We start from the raw sequence: 15,001 nt of genomic DNA on the forward strand, positions 1-15,001 counted from the left end.
GTGTCAGACGACCTGCACCTCGTCATACGCGACCTCTGACCTCTGACCTCCGAGGTGGCCCCAGAGCGTGCGCGCGCGCTCACCTTCACACATGCAGGGGGGTTTCAGGATGTAGCCGCAGTTCCCGTTGCTGTAGAACTTGGCTCTGTTCAGCTGCAGCACGCGCCCCTCCGACTGGTAGTTCAACGCAACTGAGCGGACAGAACAGAACAGAACAAAATCATCACACAGAGAGCACACCGTCAGTAACGCTAAATCTCGTAACCTAGGATCTACTGCGCCATTTGCTGTAAATTTCAGACCTTCAATTGAGGATAGACATGTAAATCATTTACATTCCGCATATATACACAAAGAAGCTGATGATTTATTCTTATGCTAAAAAATCTCATGTAAACTTAGAACAGGACTCGTAAACACAGCGCTGTTGGGCTGAGCCGTGCCAGCACAGACAGGGCTGGCCGTTGGACGCCATCTTTTACCCAGGTGGCAGCCGGAGTTCCAGAAGGGCTGGGGGTTGAAGTTGCTGGAGTCCACGCGGTAGGAGGAGGGGTAAATGCGGGAGAGCTGCCGCTGGTTGAAGTGGATGAACTGGGCCGGCTTCTGCTGCATGGTCTGGTGGGCCTTGGTCTCACTGAAGGACGAGACCTGCCAGCTGCAGGCACTCGCTGTGGGGCACGGAGGAGAGGCACACACACACACAAATACACACACACACACACGCACGTGCACGCACAGACACACACACAACACACACATATACACACACACGTGCGCACATGCACGCACAGACACACACACACAGACACATATACACACACACACACACACAGGGAATACAGGTGTCATTGATGTTCTCATAATATACGAACCTGACGTATGTTAGGAGATGATGTTCAGAACATACAGACACGTGGGTTCCAGTTCCTTGTCTGGCACCCAGCACTTCTGCCCAATTTACACCTCTCACATTCACTTACTCTGCCCTCTAATGCACACTCCATTTCCCCCCAATGCACAATCCCCCTGCCCTATGATGCACACACCCTGCCCTGTGCTATAAACGCCCTCTGCCTCTGACACACTCTTCCCTCCCTTCTAACGTGCACTTCCTGCACCACTTCCTGTACACTTCCCCACCTGCCTCACGCACCGCTCCCCTCCCCTGCAAGGAGGTGTACCCCCCCTCCCTCAGCAATCTCACAAGCGTCATCCACTTCCCAATGCTGACAGCACTGAATAACATATGAGGCATATCCACTATCAGCGAGGCTAATTCTGCACCCCAGGGAGAGGGGTGAGACTGCCCCCGCCCCCCCCGCCCCCCTCACCTTGTGCTTCGATGTCGTGCACGCCGACGGACTTGGTGTACTTGACAAGGTCGGAAAGGGCCCGGGAGAGCTTCATGGTCTTCTTTTTCCTGCGGGAGCACAGAGGAGGAGCAGGCAGCCGGTTAATTTCTCCCGCAGTCGGTCGCAGAGAAACGCAGGAGCGGCGCGGGCGCTGCATACGGAATCGTGTGTTTGTTCGTCAGACTCGCCAAAGATTAATGAAGGCAGGCAGAGACCCCCCCCCCACGCTGAACAAACAGCGGAGGTCTAACTCGGAGCACGAGCCTGACTCCCCTCTCTTTATTTAGTGAGAGCGGCGCTAAGGGGGAACGGTGCAGATTTCAGCACTGCAGGCAGACGAGCAGAGAGCTCAGTGCAGTAACGCAGGCAGCCTGTGGATCACTGACAGGCAAAGACCAGGAGCTGAGCCTTCATGCATGCATATTTCATTAACTATTAGATAAAAAAGCATTTTGGGCTGACAAAGGAGATAAGGAGAGGAATCAGACACGTGCAACAGTACCAAACTGTAGCCTCTAGGCTGCAGTGCGCTCGGTTGATTCCCCGCACACACACACACACACACACACACACGCACACACACACACACAGTACGGAGCGATGCTCTACACTGCCTGTACTTCTCCACAGGCACACAGAGGGCTTGCAGTGCGGGAGTACTAATGGCGTGTAGCAGGCCTGTAATGGGTCTGTAATGGGCCTGTAATGGGTCTGTAATGGGCCTGTAATGGGCCTGTAACAGCAGTAATCGCACCTGCTGTGATGGAGAGGAGCTTTGGAGGCGCTGCTGGAGCTCTCCTGGTCCGTGTCCGTGTCCTCCAGGCTGGACGTCTTCTTCAGCTTGGCCGTCTTTTTCTGCCGGGGAACAAGCAGGGAAGGCAGCAGATACCGTTCACCAAAGAGGAAGACAAGGGAATGGAGCAGACTGAGGAGCAGGTGGAGGAAGTGGTGGTGGTAAAGGTCGAGGGTGGGGATGTGGAGCATATTGAAGAGCAGGTGGTGCAGGTTGAGGAGGGTGTACTAGCAGATCAGGTGGAGGAGGAGAAAGTTGAGGAGGTGGAGCAGTTTGAGGAGGAGGTGGTAGAGGCACAGGTGGTGGAGGTGGTGGGAGCACATTGAGGAGGAGGTGGTGCAGGTTGAGGAGTGTTAGCAGAGCAATTTGAGAAGGACGTGCTAAATACATAGGAGGTGGAGCACATTTAGGAAGGTGTTATAGCGTTGCAGGTGGAGTAGTTGGAGCAGATTGAGGAGCAGGAGGGAGGAGGAGGTGCAGACTGCAGTAATACTGACCTTGCGTTTGGAGAAGCTGCCCATGAAGGACCTGCCCACGCGCTTGTTAGTGTTGGGGTTTGCCTCATCAGCGGTGTCTGTGCCGTCCTCACTTTTGCCCTGTGAGACACAAGCACAGCCTCCAGCAACCGCCAATGCAGAGCAGAGCGGGTCGCTACCGGCTGAAACCAGCTCCGGCCGCCCTTCACCGCAAGCGCTAAATCCTAGCCTTTTATTTTACGGCAGCTTCAGGCGGGGACATGACTCTGAATGCCAGATAACCACACTAGAGGATATCTGGTTTAACGACCGTCTGAATAAAGCCTGAAAGAATCGAGAAGCTTATTATCAGAGGCTGAAATCAAAATGCAAGCACATGCACATAACGCAGACCACGGACAACTACATCATAACAGAACGATTTTCAAACTGAACAACAAAGAACTCATGATTTAGGGCACTAGGGGGCGCTTTGGTTCTTCAGAATGGAATGCCTGACCTAAAGCGATGCAAGGCCTTGTCATTTGCCATACGGCTGATAATTTATGTATTTTAGTACCGAACCATAGAAATTTGTCATTTTTTCCTCAAAATTGTCAACCAAGAGGGAAGATGTCAAATCAGTCCTACTGCGGCAGTAATAATGTGAATTAGGCACCAGTAAGTGAGGCAATTAAATCATAGTTTTAACGTTTTAAAAGCTCAGAAAGTGGCGTTAAGAAATACGATCAGCTTTCACTGCCTTAATAATCCACAAATGAGATGAAAATGTATTCGCAATATATTTTCCGCAGCAATTTCTTTTATTTATCAGACATCAATTTTTCTAATTCATGTGGAAAATTGGCTCGGAAAATGTGTGATGCATGTGGGTTTCGTGTGTGCATACAAATGCACACACACATCCATTAAAAACAGCATAATTTCAGAATACATAATGCTTGCATATGAAATTATATGTGAATGTGTATTGTATGTACATAACCCCACAGAAATGCAGTTTAAAGAGAAAACACATATTTTGACAGCTGTCAAATGCAGTACCACTCCTTCAGTACCCAAGGTGAGCTTAACTCATTTATGCTTGCAGCATACCCAAAGGCATCTGAGCAAAACCTCCCATCTCAACTCTTATCAACCCCCATCAAAATCAACCTCCTCTCAAAAATCCATTTGCTTCCAGTAGCAGCTCTGCTACTTTCACCCGGTAAGGAAAGATTGCATCTGCAGAGAGATACCAAAATAATGGGTCTAGTTGAGATGAATAATATTAATAAATAGCTGCATCGCCAAGCTTCGATTTGGCTGCATTAACCACATTCGCTAAAATTCCCCCACCCGCGATCCGCCATTTCAACTGGGGCAATCCTGGACCAGGGTTAACCAAATCAAAATGGTCCCACTGCAGGACCCCTATTGGCCCATGCACGCCTCACAGCAACCACCCCCCCCCCCCATGCCTCTCCACTAAAGTATATCTTTATTAGGGGCGGGGCCAGCCCTGAGAGAAGCGTCCAATGACAGAGCTAATGGTAAATGGACTGCATTTATATAGCGCTTTTATCCAAAGCGCTTTAAAATTGATGCCTCTAATGAAATACACAGCTAATTAATAACACCCCATAACAGGGAGCAGGGGGGGCGTGGCAGCAGGGACAGCATCACTGGCAGCAGTTTGCTCCCGCGTCCCTGACGGGGGGGCACAGGGCGAGAGTCAGGGCGGTACGCTGGGCAGTGTGATCTGCGGCTAACGCAGAGCGAAGGTCCTCTCTCTGATCCTCTCTCTAACAAAACGCCAAGGCGGGGGGGCGAACGAAGAGCTGCATCACTCACAGCAGGGGCACCAAGAAGCCAGAGAAAGAAGAAGCCCCCCCCCCCCCACCACCTGCTACCCCACAAACCTCACCTCAACCCCCCCCCCGATTCACACACAAAGAATAAGTACACGAGTTTCAGCCTGAATCTGAGTCCAAGGCTGCTGGTACAGATAGGCAGATACTGCCCACTTCAGAAAGAAAGGGGATTACATGCTTTAATGGCAAGCCACTGTAGGCTTGAGATGTGTGAAGGGCCTGTTTGACAGGATGTAATGAGAGGTTTTTATTCCCTGCTAGAACAGGGGGTCACGTCGGTTCTCAGGCTGTTTCCTCCGTGTGCTCGATAAAGCATTGTGCAAACCCTGATAGAACCTTATCACATGACTGGGGCACGCCAACACTACTGATGTTCCAATTTAGCTGATACTATCGGCACAGATCGGACAGAAAGGGCTTGTACGTGTGCTTTGCGTGTGTGTGTGTGTGTGTGTTTGTGCATGTGTGTGTGTGTGTGTGTGTGTGTGTGTGTGTGTGTGTGTGTGAGAGAGGGAGAGTGAGAGAGAGTGTGCAAACATTTGTGTGTATCCTTGTGTGTGCGCGTTTGTGTGTGTGTGAATGTGTGTCTGAGTGTGTGTGTGTGTGTGTATGTGAGAGGGAGAGTGAGAGAGAGTATGCAAACACTTGTGTGTATCCTTGTGTGTGCATTTGTGTGCGTGTGAATATGTGTGTCTGAGTGTGTGAGTGTGTGTGTGTGAGAGGGAGAGGGAGAGAGAGTATGCAAACACTTATGTTCATCCTTGTGAGTGCACTTATGTGTGTGTGAATATATGTGTCAGTGTGTGTGTGTGTGTGTGTGTGTGCATGTGTGGGGAGTGTGTGTTTGGGCAACAGACAGTTCATAACTGATAAGTTCACCTCCTGAGAACAGAGGGACATAAAGGTAAAAGCAGCAATAAACTTGTTCAGGTGATGTCTCCCTCTGGGCAGATTTTTTACAGAGAGGGGGACTGCTGCACGGCCCTCCGAAGATTGAGACTGACTCACCACCCTCTGCAGCACCAGCGACCCGGTACAGGCAGACACTACCACTGATTAACAACCCCCCTTCCAACACGCTAATATTTCATGTCCACTGTGTTGGGCGGCTTACTTGGACACGTTGGGTACAAGGGGTACTTCCTACCCGATGGTGACACACAGCGCCGCGTGATAATGAACCATTTCCGCTCATAAACACTACGGAGATATTAATTACAATTGGGCTGCAGCCCCAATTCCCTCTTCTGCACTAATAACATGGGGATGAGCACTAAGACGCTTTTTTAATGACATTCATAATGCAGATTAGCCTCACTGTTGTGGTATGGCAATGCGTCACTATAAACACTGTGGATGTTCATAAAAGTACAGACTCTCGTTCCTGTACCTAAAAAAAAGGACAATTGTGGCCTAACGTGACACATACACACGAATTACAATTATCCTATTCTTCAGCACTACTTCAATCAGCCACTAAGGGGCGCTATACATTTACTGTTGTTAGTCCGTAACCGGAAAGGGCGACAGACCATTCCAGCTAGCTAAAATTAATTAATTTGGCAATAATGCAATCCTGTATAATTTGCATCTGACAGCAGTTGAGACTAACTAATGAGGAAAAATTGGTGATTTGAAATTGGTGTAAAAATAGGTACTATTACAGCTGGTTCCATCGCAACATCCAAAATACATTTTTTGAAAGCCCCTTTGTGAATGATCTTTTTTTTTTTTTCTTTTTGGTATTTTTGGAGAATAAAAAGCCTCTACATCAGTTACATAAAGAATCTTTATAAATAACCAGAGAGCAGTTCTAACTGTCAGGATCAATTTGAGCCTAATCATGTCTGTCAATATCCCAACTCCTCACATGGTTGGTACATCCCCTGCTTTTAAGGTAAAAACACACTCTCACACCTGACAGGACATGGGATGTGTTTTCAACGGCAGGCTTTGCACCCCCGTCTACACCCATCTCAAAATGCAGGGAACCCAGCGGAGACGCTCCGGTCATCTGACAGGATGAAGCGGCCATAACCGCTTTCCTTCATCAATAATGCAGCGCAAACAGAGGAACACAGAACAGAATGAGCGCGATGGTGCGAGCATCACTAAGGGCGAGACAGCTATGAATGATTATTTCAGTACTTAATAGAGGATCGTATTTTCATGCCGTGCGTTACTGACGTGCTAATCTGGATGCCATGTTCACATCTGTATCCAGCAACAAAAAAATATATAATGGCCATGCATTGAGAGATGAGCGGAGGGGAGGGGAGGAAAGGCTGATCGTGAAAAATGCAACCGGGACATGGCAGTGGAGCCCGTGCGTCTGGGAGAGTCACAGAGGGAATGGCGGAATGCGGACGGGACCTGAGGCGGAGCAAGCTCACACGCGGTCATGCAGGGCCACTCACCGAAGACCTCTCTCCCGCCAGCGGGCTGCCCTTCGGCTAGCGGGGGGAAAAGGGAGAGCGCATCGTCAGCATCGAGGACACCCACGGCACGGCCGCCGAGCGCGACCGCAAAAAACGGACGCGGCCGCAGAAAGGAAGCGCGGCGCCCGGCAGGACGTGACAGAGAGCAGCCCGGATCCACCCCCCCCCCCCACCCCCACCCCCACCCCACATCCCTAACAAAGCCTTCAGTAACCACAGCGACAGACACGCCTGCTCCATCACGAGCCCGCCGCTCCGCAACAGCGCCGCGCGGAGCTACCGGCGGCTGAGTCACAGCCCGAAAACAACCGGCGGGGAAAAGGAACGCCAGGGGCCCCACGCCCGATTCCGCTGCTCTGAACCGCCAGGCCAGGGGCCCCTAGCGGGGCTGAACTACGGTGGCCTGTGAGGGCGGCAGCCCCGACTCGCTGACTAAAACGAGGCCATATGACACCTCAGTGATGTGTGGCCTGGAATCTCAGGGACGATGATTTGATTTGATTGGCTGTCAAACACCAGGTCCTGAAGTGAGGGATCTAAGGCAGCGCTGACTTCATTCACCAGCAGATCTGTCCATCGTTAAAAATCTAACACATGAAGGACGATGAAGCCCAAGGCACATTTCCCCTCTGCAGTGAGGGCTTATAAGAGCTATAGAGTCACGCCATTTCATTATCTACTGCAATGTGTTTCATTGGGTTAAATGGAGAACTGCACTGTACTGAGGGCAAGAGGAAGAGAGGACTGGAGAAAAAAAGGGATATGAACTCTAGGAGAGGCTATAGATGGACGGATGAATGGGGAAAGGAGGGTAAAAGCAGGGGAATACTGTACCTTGAGGGCGGGGTCATGCAGCTTCCCGGACGGGGGCAGGGCAGCGATGGTGAAGCTATCTGGGTCTTCCCGGTCCCGGATTTTGGACTCCTTCATCAGAGAGTCCAGCTTCTTCTTGGCCACGTTCTCCACCTGCTTTCTGTTCATGGACGTCTGCGAGCGGCAGACACACACACACACACACACACGTACATGAGCACATACACACACACACAGAAATACACGCACATACACACACATACACACACACACATAAACACACACGCACACACACGCAGAAAGGCGCACACACACACACACACACACAGGAGCATATACACACACACACACACACACACACAGGTACACGTGCACACAAGCACATACACCCACACACATAAACACAGTCACACACACACATACACATACAAACACACACATACACACACACAGTTGTGAGAGGCTGGGCAGAAATCACAGCACTGACCGACACAAAGGAGCAGCCCGTTTGCACTGGCTAGCCCGAGGCAAGGTGATCAGACCAAGAGACACTGAATTTCATGCAATGGAGGAAAAAATACAGCTCAGTCAACAAAAGGCAGGCAGGCACAGTGAGTTCTGTGCTGAAGGAACCGTTAACTCTGTTAGTGCTGCCCAATAATTTGGTGAGTATTAGAGCACGTCTAATTATGCCTATCATTGAGGCAAGTTGTGCCACGATGTGTTGAATGACCACAAAGACAGCTGACACTGCGAGCAAGGTCTTCTGAAATGGCTGTGATTAACACACATTCTGAAATTACTGTAATTCATATTACTTTGTAGGTCATAACACACACAACCATATCACTGGAACGGATCAAGAGTTTCTAAGAATGAATTCATAGAAACAACTAGCGTCATCTGCCAAGCTAAAAATGCAGTCGATAAAAGTGTCATTTTAGGTATATCTTTTCCTGCATAGTTAAACACAGACTAATCAAACGCAATGACTTGGTTTGATAGTGAGTGGTCAGGACACTGTTTCTGCACAAATGCCACAGGGAAAAAAAGAAAGGATTATTTCATCCGTAATTCTGCTCTGTACAGTGCCCGGTTTAATGTGGTTCCGTTGTGGTTGCACAGTGCAGAAACAGCCATTTTAGGACCAGAGCGGTAAAAGGGTTTCAGAATCCCCCTGTCTGCACAGGTCTACGTTAAGAGGCACGTTTGGTTCGTCCTGCATTCCACGGCATTAATTTGCGCATTAATCAATTAAACGGATCGTTTCCTCCAGCGATCGGGAACGGGCCTTCTTCGCTCTGCTCGACATCACATCATCCGTCAGGTCTCCGCACCAGGGTAAGCATTTCTCAGCTTGATAATCCCCGCGCAGTTCTCGCCGGCACAAGTCAACATTCCTGCGTTAACAGGAGGTGCACAAATAGGAACGAGATGTGCGCGCGTCAACACGGGAACTTTTTTTTTCTTTTTTTTTTTACTTCATAGATGCTAGTCTAAGAGGTGCGCTCGACACCTCCGCTCTCTGAGGCAGAGATCACCCAGATACAAAGAGGGGGAAAAAAACACGAGTAAATCCGTCAGTGTCACACTGCCGCAAGTGTGCGGAGACGATGAATTTTAATAATCTACCCGACGGAGAAACCGCAAAGCGAACTTTGGAGAGCAAATGCAACGACCTAAAGATATAATTATCTTGTAATCTTATTACAGAAAAGCCTTTGTATCATCGTTTCCTTCAAATTAACCATACGTGTTCAGAGTCTCGATTTGTTCCTTTGTGTTTGTTACTGCTCTAACCTCCCACCAAGCAGATTTCATTTGATGTCGATGTCTAAAGCCAAATTCACTGAAATCCAGAATTATAAATCGGATCGCGCGGGTGCCTCTTGCTGTTGACCCTTTTCCATCAGCAGCGGGTGAGGTTCTGAACCTTTCCCTCACACTCTGGGCCCCGCTCGGTACCTGTGGGACATGGCAATGTTTGAAAATGGCACTGAGCCAGTATTGAGGCGTCTTTCCATCCCTCAGCTCAGAGAAGTCAGAGAAAATTGACATGGCTTCTTATTCTGGCAGGCAGTATTTTTTTCCAATTTTTTTCCCTCCTCCCCCTTCTCAAGGTGACCAAAATAAAATAAATGCTTTACTTTCATCTGGGCTTTGGACACGCATCTCAATACTGGCTTTGGATGTCGTCAAAAGGCTGAATGTGTTTGTTTATGGGACCGCTTTTGACTGGGTTTTATGCATAAGACGTTTCCAAAATGATCTTGTTACACAGTACCTTCCACTTCATATTAAGCGAATGACATCACATCAGAGAGAGAGAGAGAGAGCGAGAATGAGAGCGAGAGAGAGAGAGACAGGAGATGGACAGAAAGAGAGAGTGAGACAGACAGAGAGGGATAAAAGGGGTGAGAGCGTGTACAGCAGCACCCACACAACAGGCTGTGAGACAAATAGAATGAGCAAGCATTGTATTACAGGGCAGGAGGATCTGTGGCTTCCCAGAGGCACATCCTGATAACAGACTGCAGCGATCAATTACACATGTACAAGAAGAGCAGCACATCAGACAGGCAACACGCCGTGTGTGCATACACTGGTGCGCACACACGCATGAGCATGTGCACACACACACGCTACTGTATGCCTGGGGCTGCGACTACTTTGATGGCCTTTCTCCAATCCGGAGGTAAAGCAAGGCCATTCATTCCCAAAGAAGCCACTCACTGTGACAGTCAGTTTGTGAAACTATTCTCATGTTGCTTCCTCACTTTTTTTAACTTTTTTTTTTTTTTTTATCAGCACAGAACCAGTTCTGCGGATTCACAACAAAAGTATGAGGATCAAACATAGAAAGACAGCCAGAACTTCCAGTAGCCCGCAGCTACTTTGTCTTTCAGCCTCAATGCATATTTGCACTGGAAAGAAATGCCATTCAGGAGAAATTCACAATTACATATCAATCATATTTAAAAACTGAAACGCAATTAATTCAGGGTGGCTGCCCAAGGCCTGCCAAAACATGCTGTTACTTAGAACATTCATAAGGGAAAAGGAAAAACTATTTCAGAGACATTTATTCTGATGACCTTATCAACATGCCTCGCAATCAAAGAGCAATCTTAATAAAAATAAACCGATATTCCAAAGAGGCAATTACAATCAAACACCAAAACGACCACACGACTGCGGTGAGACAGGGTCCCCGGGCCCCCCCGTTCAATGTGTCTGAGTGTGCACCCTGGTGCCGTGTGTCTGCTGTATGGATCTTTCACAGCGTGGGGTGCGCTGGGGGGGGGGGGTTAAACACCGAGGTGAAGGGGGTTCTGGGCTTACATCTCCGTTCATCAGCTTGCAGTCGTCCTCCATTTCGTCCGCGCTGTCCTCGTCCGACACGTCGCCCTCTTCCGCGTCCTCGTCAATGTTGGACGGAAGCTTCTTCCCCTGGAAAGAGGGATGCGGGTTGCCAATTATTTAAACCAAACTAGGGACCCCCATCCAGGCTCAAAGTCATCCAGGGCACCTCCATCATGAGGTAAAATCGGTTATATATATTTTTTTTTAAAAAGGGTTTTATATTTTGAAATATTTTCCCAAATCTATATATAGTAATTGCATATCAAGTCTGGCCAGGGACCCCCTACTGCATCTTCAAAGACCCCCAGGGGTCAGTGGACCCCCACTGAAAACCCAGGATTTAAACAGTGGAAGAAAAAGTGGAGTAAAGGAAAGGTGTTTAAAACACGTATCCACTGTCTGTTTCACTACAGGAGCAGAGCAGGAAAAGTGTGGATGCCACACTGACAGGCAGCCACCCTGGTCCGAGTGTGAACTGCACTGGAACACAAAGAAGCTTCACGCGACACAAATGAGAATGAACCCAGGCCCCAAAAACACATCCAGTCGCGGCTACATTTGCCTTTTAAAAAACAATTTTAGGCCTTGGAACAGTTCGTGGAGATCCTACAGGGCACTATAGCGTGTTCCCAGTGGAACCGGATCACTAAATAAGATCACGTTTATAATAAGGACCACGGGGAGCCTTTCATAAGAACATCAATAATCTGCGCCCGCTCATCACGCCAATTTACGATAGTCATTTCCCCATCATTCCCTCCACATAACCCGATAAATAAATAAACGAAAGGCCGTGATGGACAGGCACATAATGAGCGAGCATCTAAACGGGCTGCCGGGGGAAAGGAGAAATCATTCCGGAGGGAATCCGGCGAGATGTAACTGCGGCTGATTGATGCGGTAAAATGACAGAAATCGATACTCCGGCTGACAGGGGCCCCCCCTTGTATCAGCTGCCTCCGAGATAAATCAAAGTTGTATTATCCTCGTGTTTTCCCCACTTTTCAGCAATCATCTTCGGGGGGGGGGATGGCAAATCCGTGTCGGCGAGTCAGGCCACAACGCGGTAACGACAACAACAACAAGCACAAGCGAGAGGCGATGACGGCTGTTCACAGAGAGCTCCGGTTTGCGCAGATAGTCTTTACAATTACATCACAGCGTATCGGTGAATGCATAACGAAACTGAATAAATGTTAGCGAAAGAGAGGTACCGCGCAGAAGTCGAAACGTGAGAATCACTGTTGAGACAAAACAGGTTTCATGAAGCATATCTGCATATTTAAAAAAATATTTTACTCACTTTTCTTTTTGTACGATTAAACTTTTGTTTTTTTTTTTTGTTTATGTAAGCGGAAATAAATAAAATAGCTGATTTCTGCAACTGGGTACACAGACCTCTGTGCCACAGAGAACAGATTCTCCTGCCTTTGGGACTCTTGGCCTCTGAATAATGAGGACAGATGCTTTCGTGTTTTGTTTTCGGGTAAACACCATATTAAGATGCGCTAAGGCTTCCACATTTAATGAATCCACGCTGCTAAAAGAATTAGCGATTTTCTGCATAGTCCGAGGAATACAGAGGTCTTCATTATATCACACCCTGTCGCATGGATATCGTCAAGGGATTGGATAAAAAATGCTGTTGTCATACTGGGCGCACCAAATGACATTGGGGAAATTAAAAAATGTTCATAAAAGTGCCTCAAAGCATTAATTTCTGCATATAAATAATTCTTAACCACATTGTAGTACATAGTTATTTATCCTCACAATATCATGCCCGGAAAATTATTTTAATTTAAATAAGGTACACTATTTTACCATTTACCCTTTTACGAAGACTTTAGTGGTTTGAATACACCTTCGGATACTTACGCCACACAACTGTTTTGTACAGCAGCACTTCACTAAATTGCAGGCATTCATAAGCCAATCATAAGCCACCATAAGCACCGTTGTGCTTGAATAAGACGCAAATGGAACACAGCATTGCACAATGTAAGTAAGTGCATGTATGAACATTACATTCAGAAAAGCGCTTTACACGTCCCGTCATTGACCCACACACAGGCAATTTAATCTCCACAGCAGCAGGGCAGCAGAACAACAAATTATATTTGTTGGCTTGGATATTCTGGCCTGGATTTTCCATGAGCAGTTTCGCATTTTGAAATTTTTCGTTTTTTTTTCTCTCCCCCTCGACAGACAGAATGAAATTAATTTTCATCAGCGCGGGCGCGATATGACGGAGGTCGCACACACCCAGACATTTTGGTCAGACGGAGCCTGATTAGCGTTGGGTGGGAGGAGGAGCAGAGGTGAAGAGAGAGGAGGGGATAGCAGGGGTGGCTAATGCATCCACGAGAGGCCCATCAGTGCCTGTTATTAATCCTGAAATAAGACCTAGGGCCAGATGAGAGAGAGAGAGACCTGCGGTGCCTGCTAGCCCAGGAAAGGCCACAATGTCAGGACACGTTCACACTCCAGCTAGCCGTTAAAACAACTGACATCCATCGATCGTACCAATTTAGCCCTCCCCCTTCTCAGTCATGAGCGCGTTAGCCTGCTGTATTACAGCATCCTGCACCCCTTCCACCCCAATCCCCCCAGCACCTAGCAACTGTGGGACTGCCTGCCGCACGACCCGCTCCCTCAGTTAGCCGTACGCGTGCGTCGGCGGCGGTACGATATGGGGGGTTTTGGCGGGAAAACGGGAAGGCGTCTGACCGTTACACGCAGAGCGGCGAGCTGGTGGCAGCTATGTGGGGCGCTCGCTGACCCGTGACCGGCGCAGACCAATCTGTCAAAGCCGCCGCCGCTGCCCGCCCGCCTGCCCCAGATTCAGCCAAGGACGCGCGCCCGGCTGGGGACTGGGGCGCAGACTCCCGCCTGTAGCACAGCCCGCCCGCTCGCTCGGTGCCCGTCTAACTCCTCCCCCTCCGTCCCACTTTACCACTTCAGGGAGCCGTCGTCCTTGCCATGCCCACTGAGTAAAATACTAAAAAATTAATCTTACTAATATATTTTAGCTCCTTTTTCATTTATTTTTTACATTTTTGAACAGGACGTTCTGCAGCCCATATCCCAGGTTTCAAATTGAGGGGAACGGTCAGTGGCTGGGCCATCTTTTCCGAAAGAGAAAAAAGCGGTTTATTACCTTGACCAGGATCTTCCCTTTCAGGCCCTCGGGGGAGGGCAGGAGACCGGACTCGTCCATGTTGACCGTGGACAGGTCCAGCTTATCACCCAGCACCTCCATCAGATACTGGGCCATCTTCTTCTGCTGGGGCACGCTGCAGTGATTCTCAATGGACAGGATCACCGGGTACCTGCCAACAGCACACACGTCTTCATCCAGGGCTAGCCACGCGGACGTTAGGGCTTTCACAACGGAATAAATATGAAAGGGACGCCATGCCGGCTCAGATCAATACTTCCTCTCATAGATTAATGTCATCAGTTTTCATCAGGTCAGTGACAGCAGACCAATTTAACATACTACTTTTATAGCACCGGCTGGGTATTCAGTGCACACTAGATTACTTTCAGCACCACAATGGCGATACTGCTTACTACAGCTGCTAAGGTTTCCCGCTTGGGGGGTTTTTTCCCCCATTGGCTTAAAAAAACACTCAATGACTTTCAGCACCACAATGGCGATACTGCTTACTACAGCTGCTAAGGTTTCCCGCTTGGGGGGTTTTTCCCCATTGGCTTAAAAAAAAAAAAAACAGGCACTCAGCTTCTGCGAGACGTTCCGGCAATTTAAAAAGACTTTCATTCCATTTACCCTCGTACCCATAAAGGTGATATTACACATTTCTCCCTCTCCCTTAAGCTAAACTTTATGAAAATGTCTGAATTACAATGGAGCTTTTATAGCAAAATCACATTATTGTTAAAGCACCGT

The 15,001-nt window shown here is 48.6% G+C and overlaps 1 protein-coding gene across 1 annotated transcript in view; it reads right to left on the bottom strand.

Moving 5' to 3' along the window:
* The window catches only part of plch2a (phospholipase C, eta 2a), a 58,930-nt gene that overhangs the window by 13,918 nt on the left and 30,011 nt on the right, over nucleotides 1-15,001 (bottom strand). The window contains exons 9-16 of the mRNA XM_064297786.1: nucleotides 14,249-14,420; nucleotides 11,068-11,175; nucleotides 7,747-7,899; nucleotides 2,643-2,741; nucleotides 2,107-2,207; nucleotides 1,332-1,420; nucleotides 483-668; nucleotides 84-191 (exon numbers count right to left, since the gene is read on the bottom strand). Coding sequence (XP_064153856.1) covers nucleotides 84-191; nucleotides 483-668; nucleotides 1,332-1,420; nucleotides 2,107-2,207; nucleotides 2,643-2,741; nucleotides 7,747-7,899; nucleotides 11,068-11,175; nucleotides 14,249-14,420 — 1,016 coding nt within the window. The remainder of the gene's footprint in view (nucleotides 1-83; nucleotides 192-482; nucleotides 669-1,331; nucleotides 1,421-2,106; nucleotides 2,208-2,642; nucleotides 2,742-7,746; nucleotides 7,900-11,067; nucleotides 11,176-14,248; nucleotides 14,421-15,001) is intronic.

The sequence above is a fragment of the Anguilla rostrata genome, chromosome 11 (genome assembly GCF_018555375.3).
Source record: "Anguilla rostrata isolate EN2019 chromosome 11, ASM1855537v3, whole genome shotgun sequence".
Lineage (NCBI taxonomy): Eukaryota > Metazoa > Chordata > Actinopteri > Anguilliformes > Anguillidae > Anguilla > Anguilla rostrata.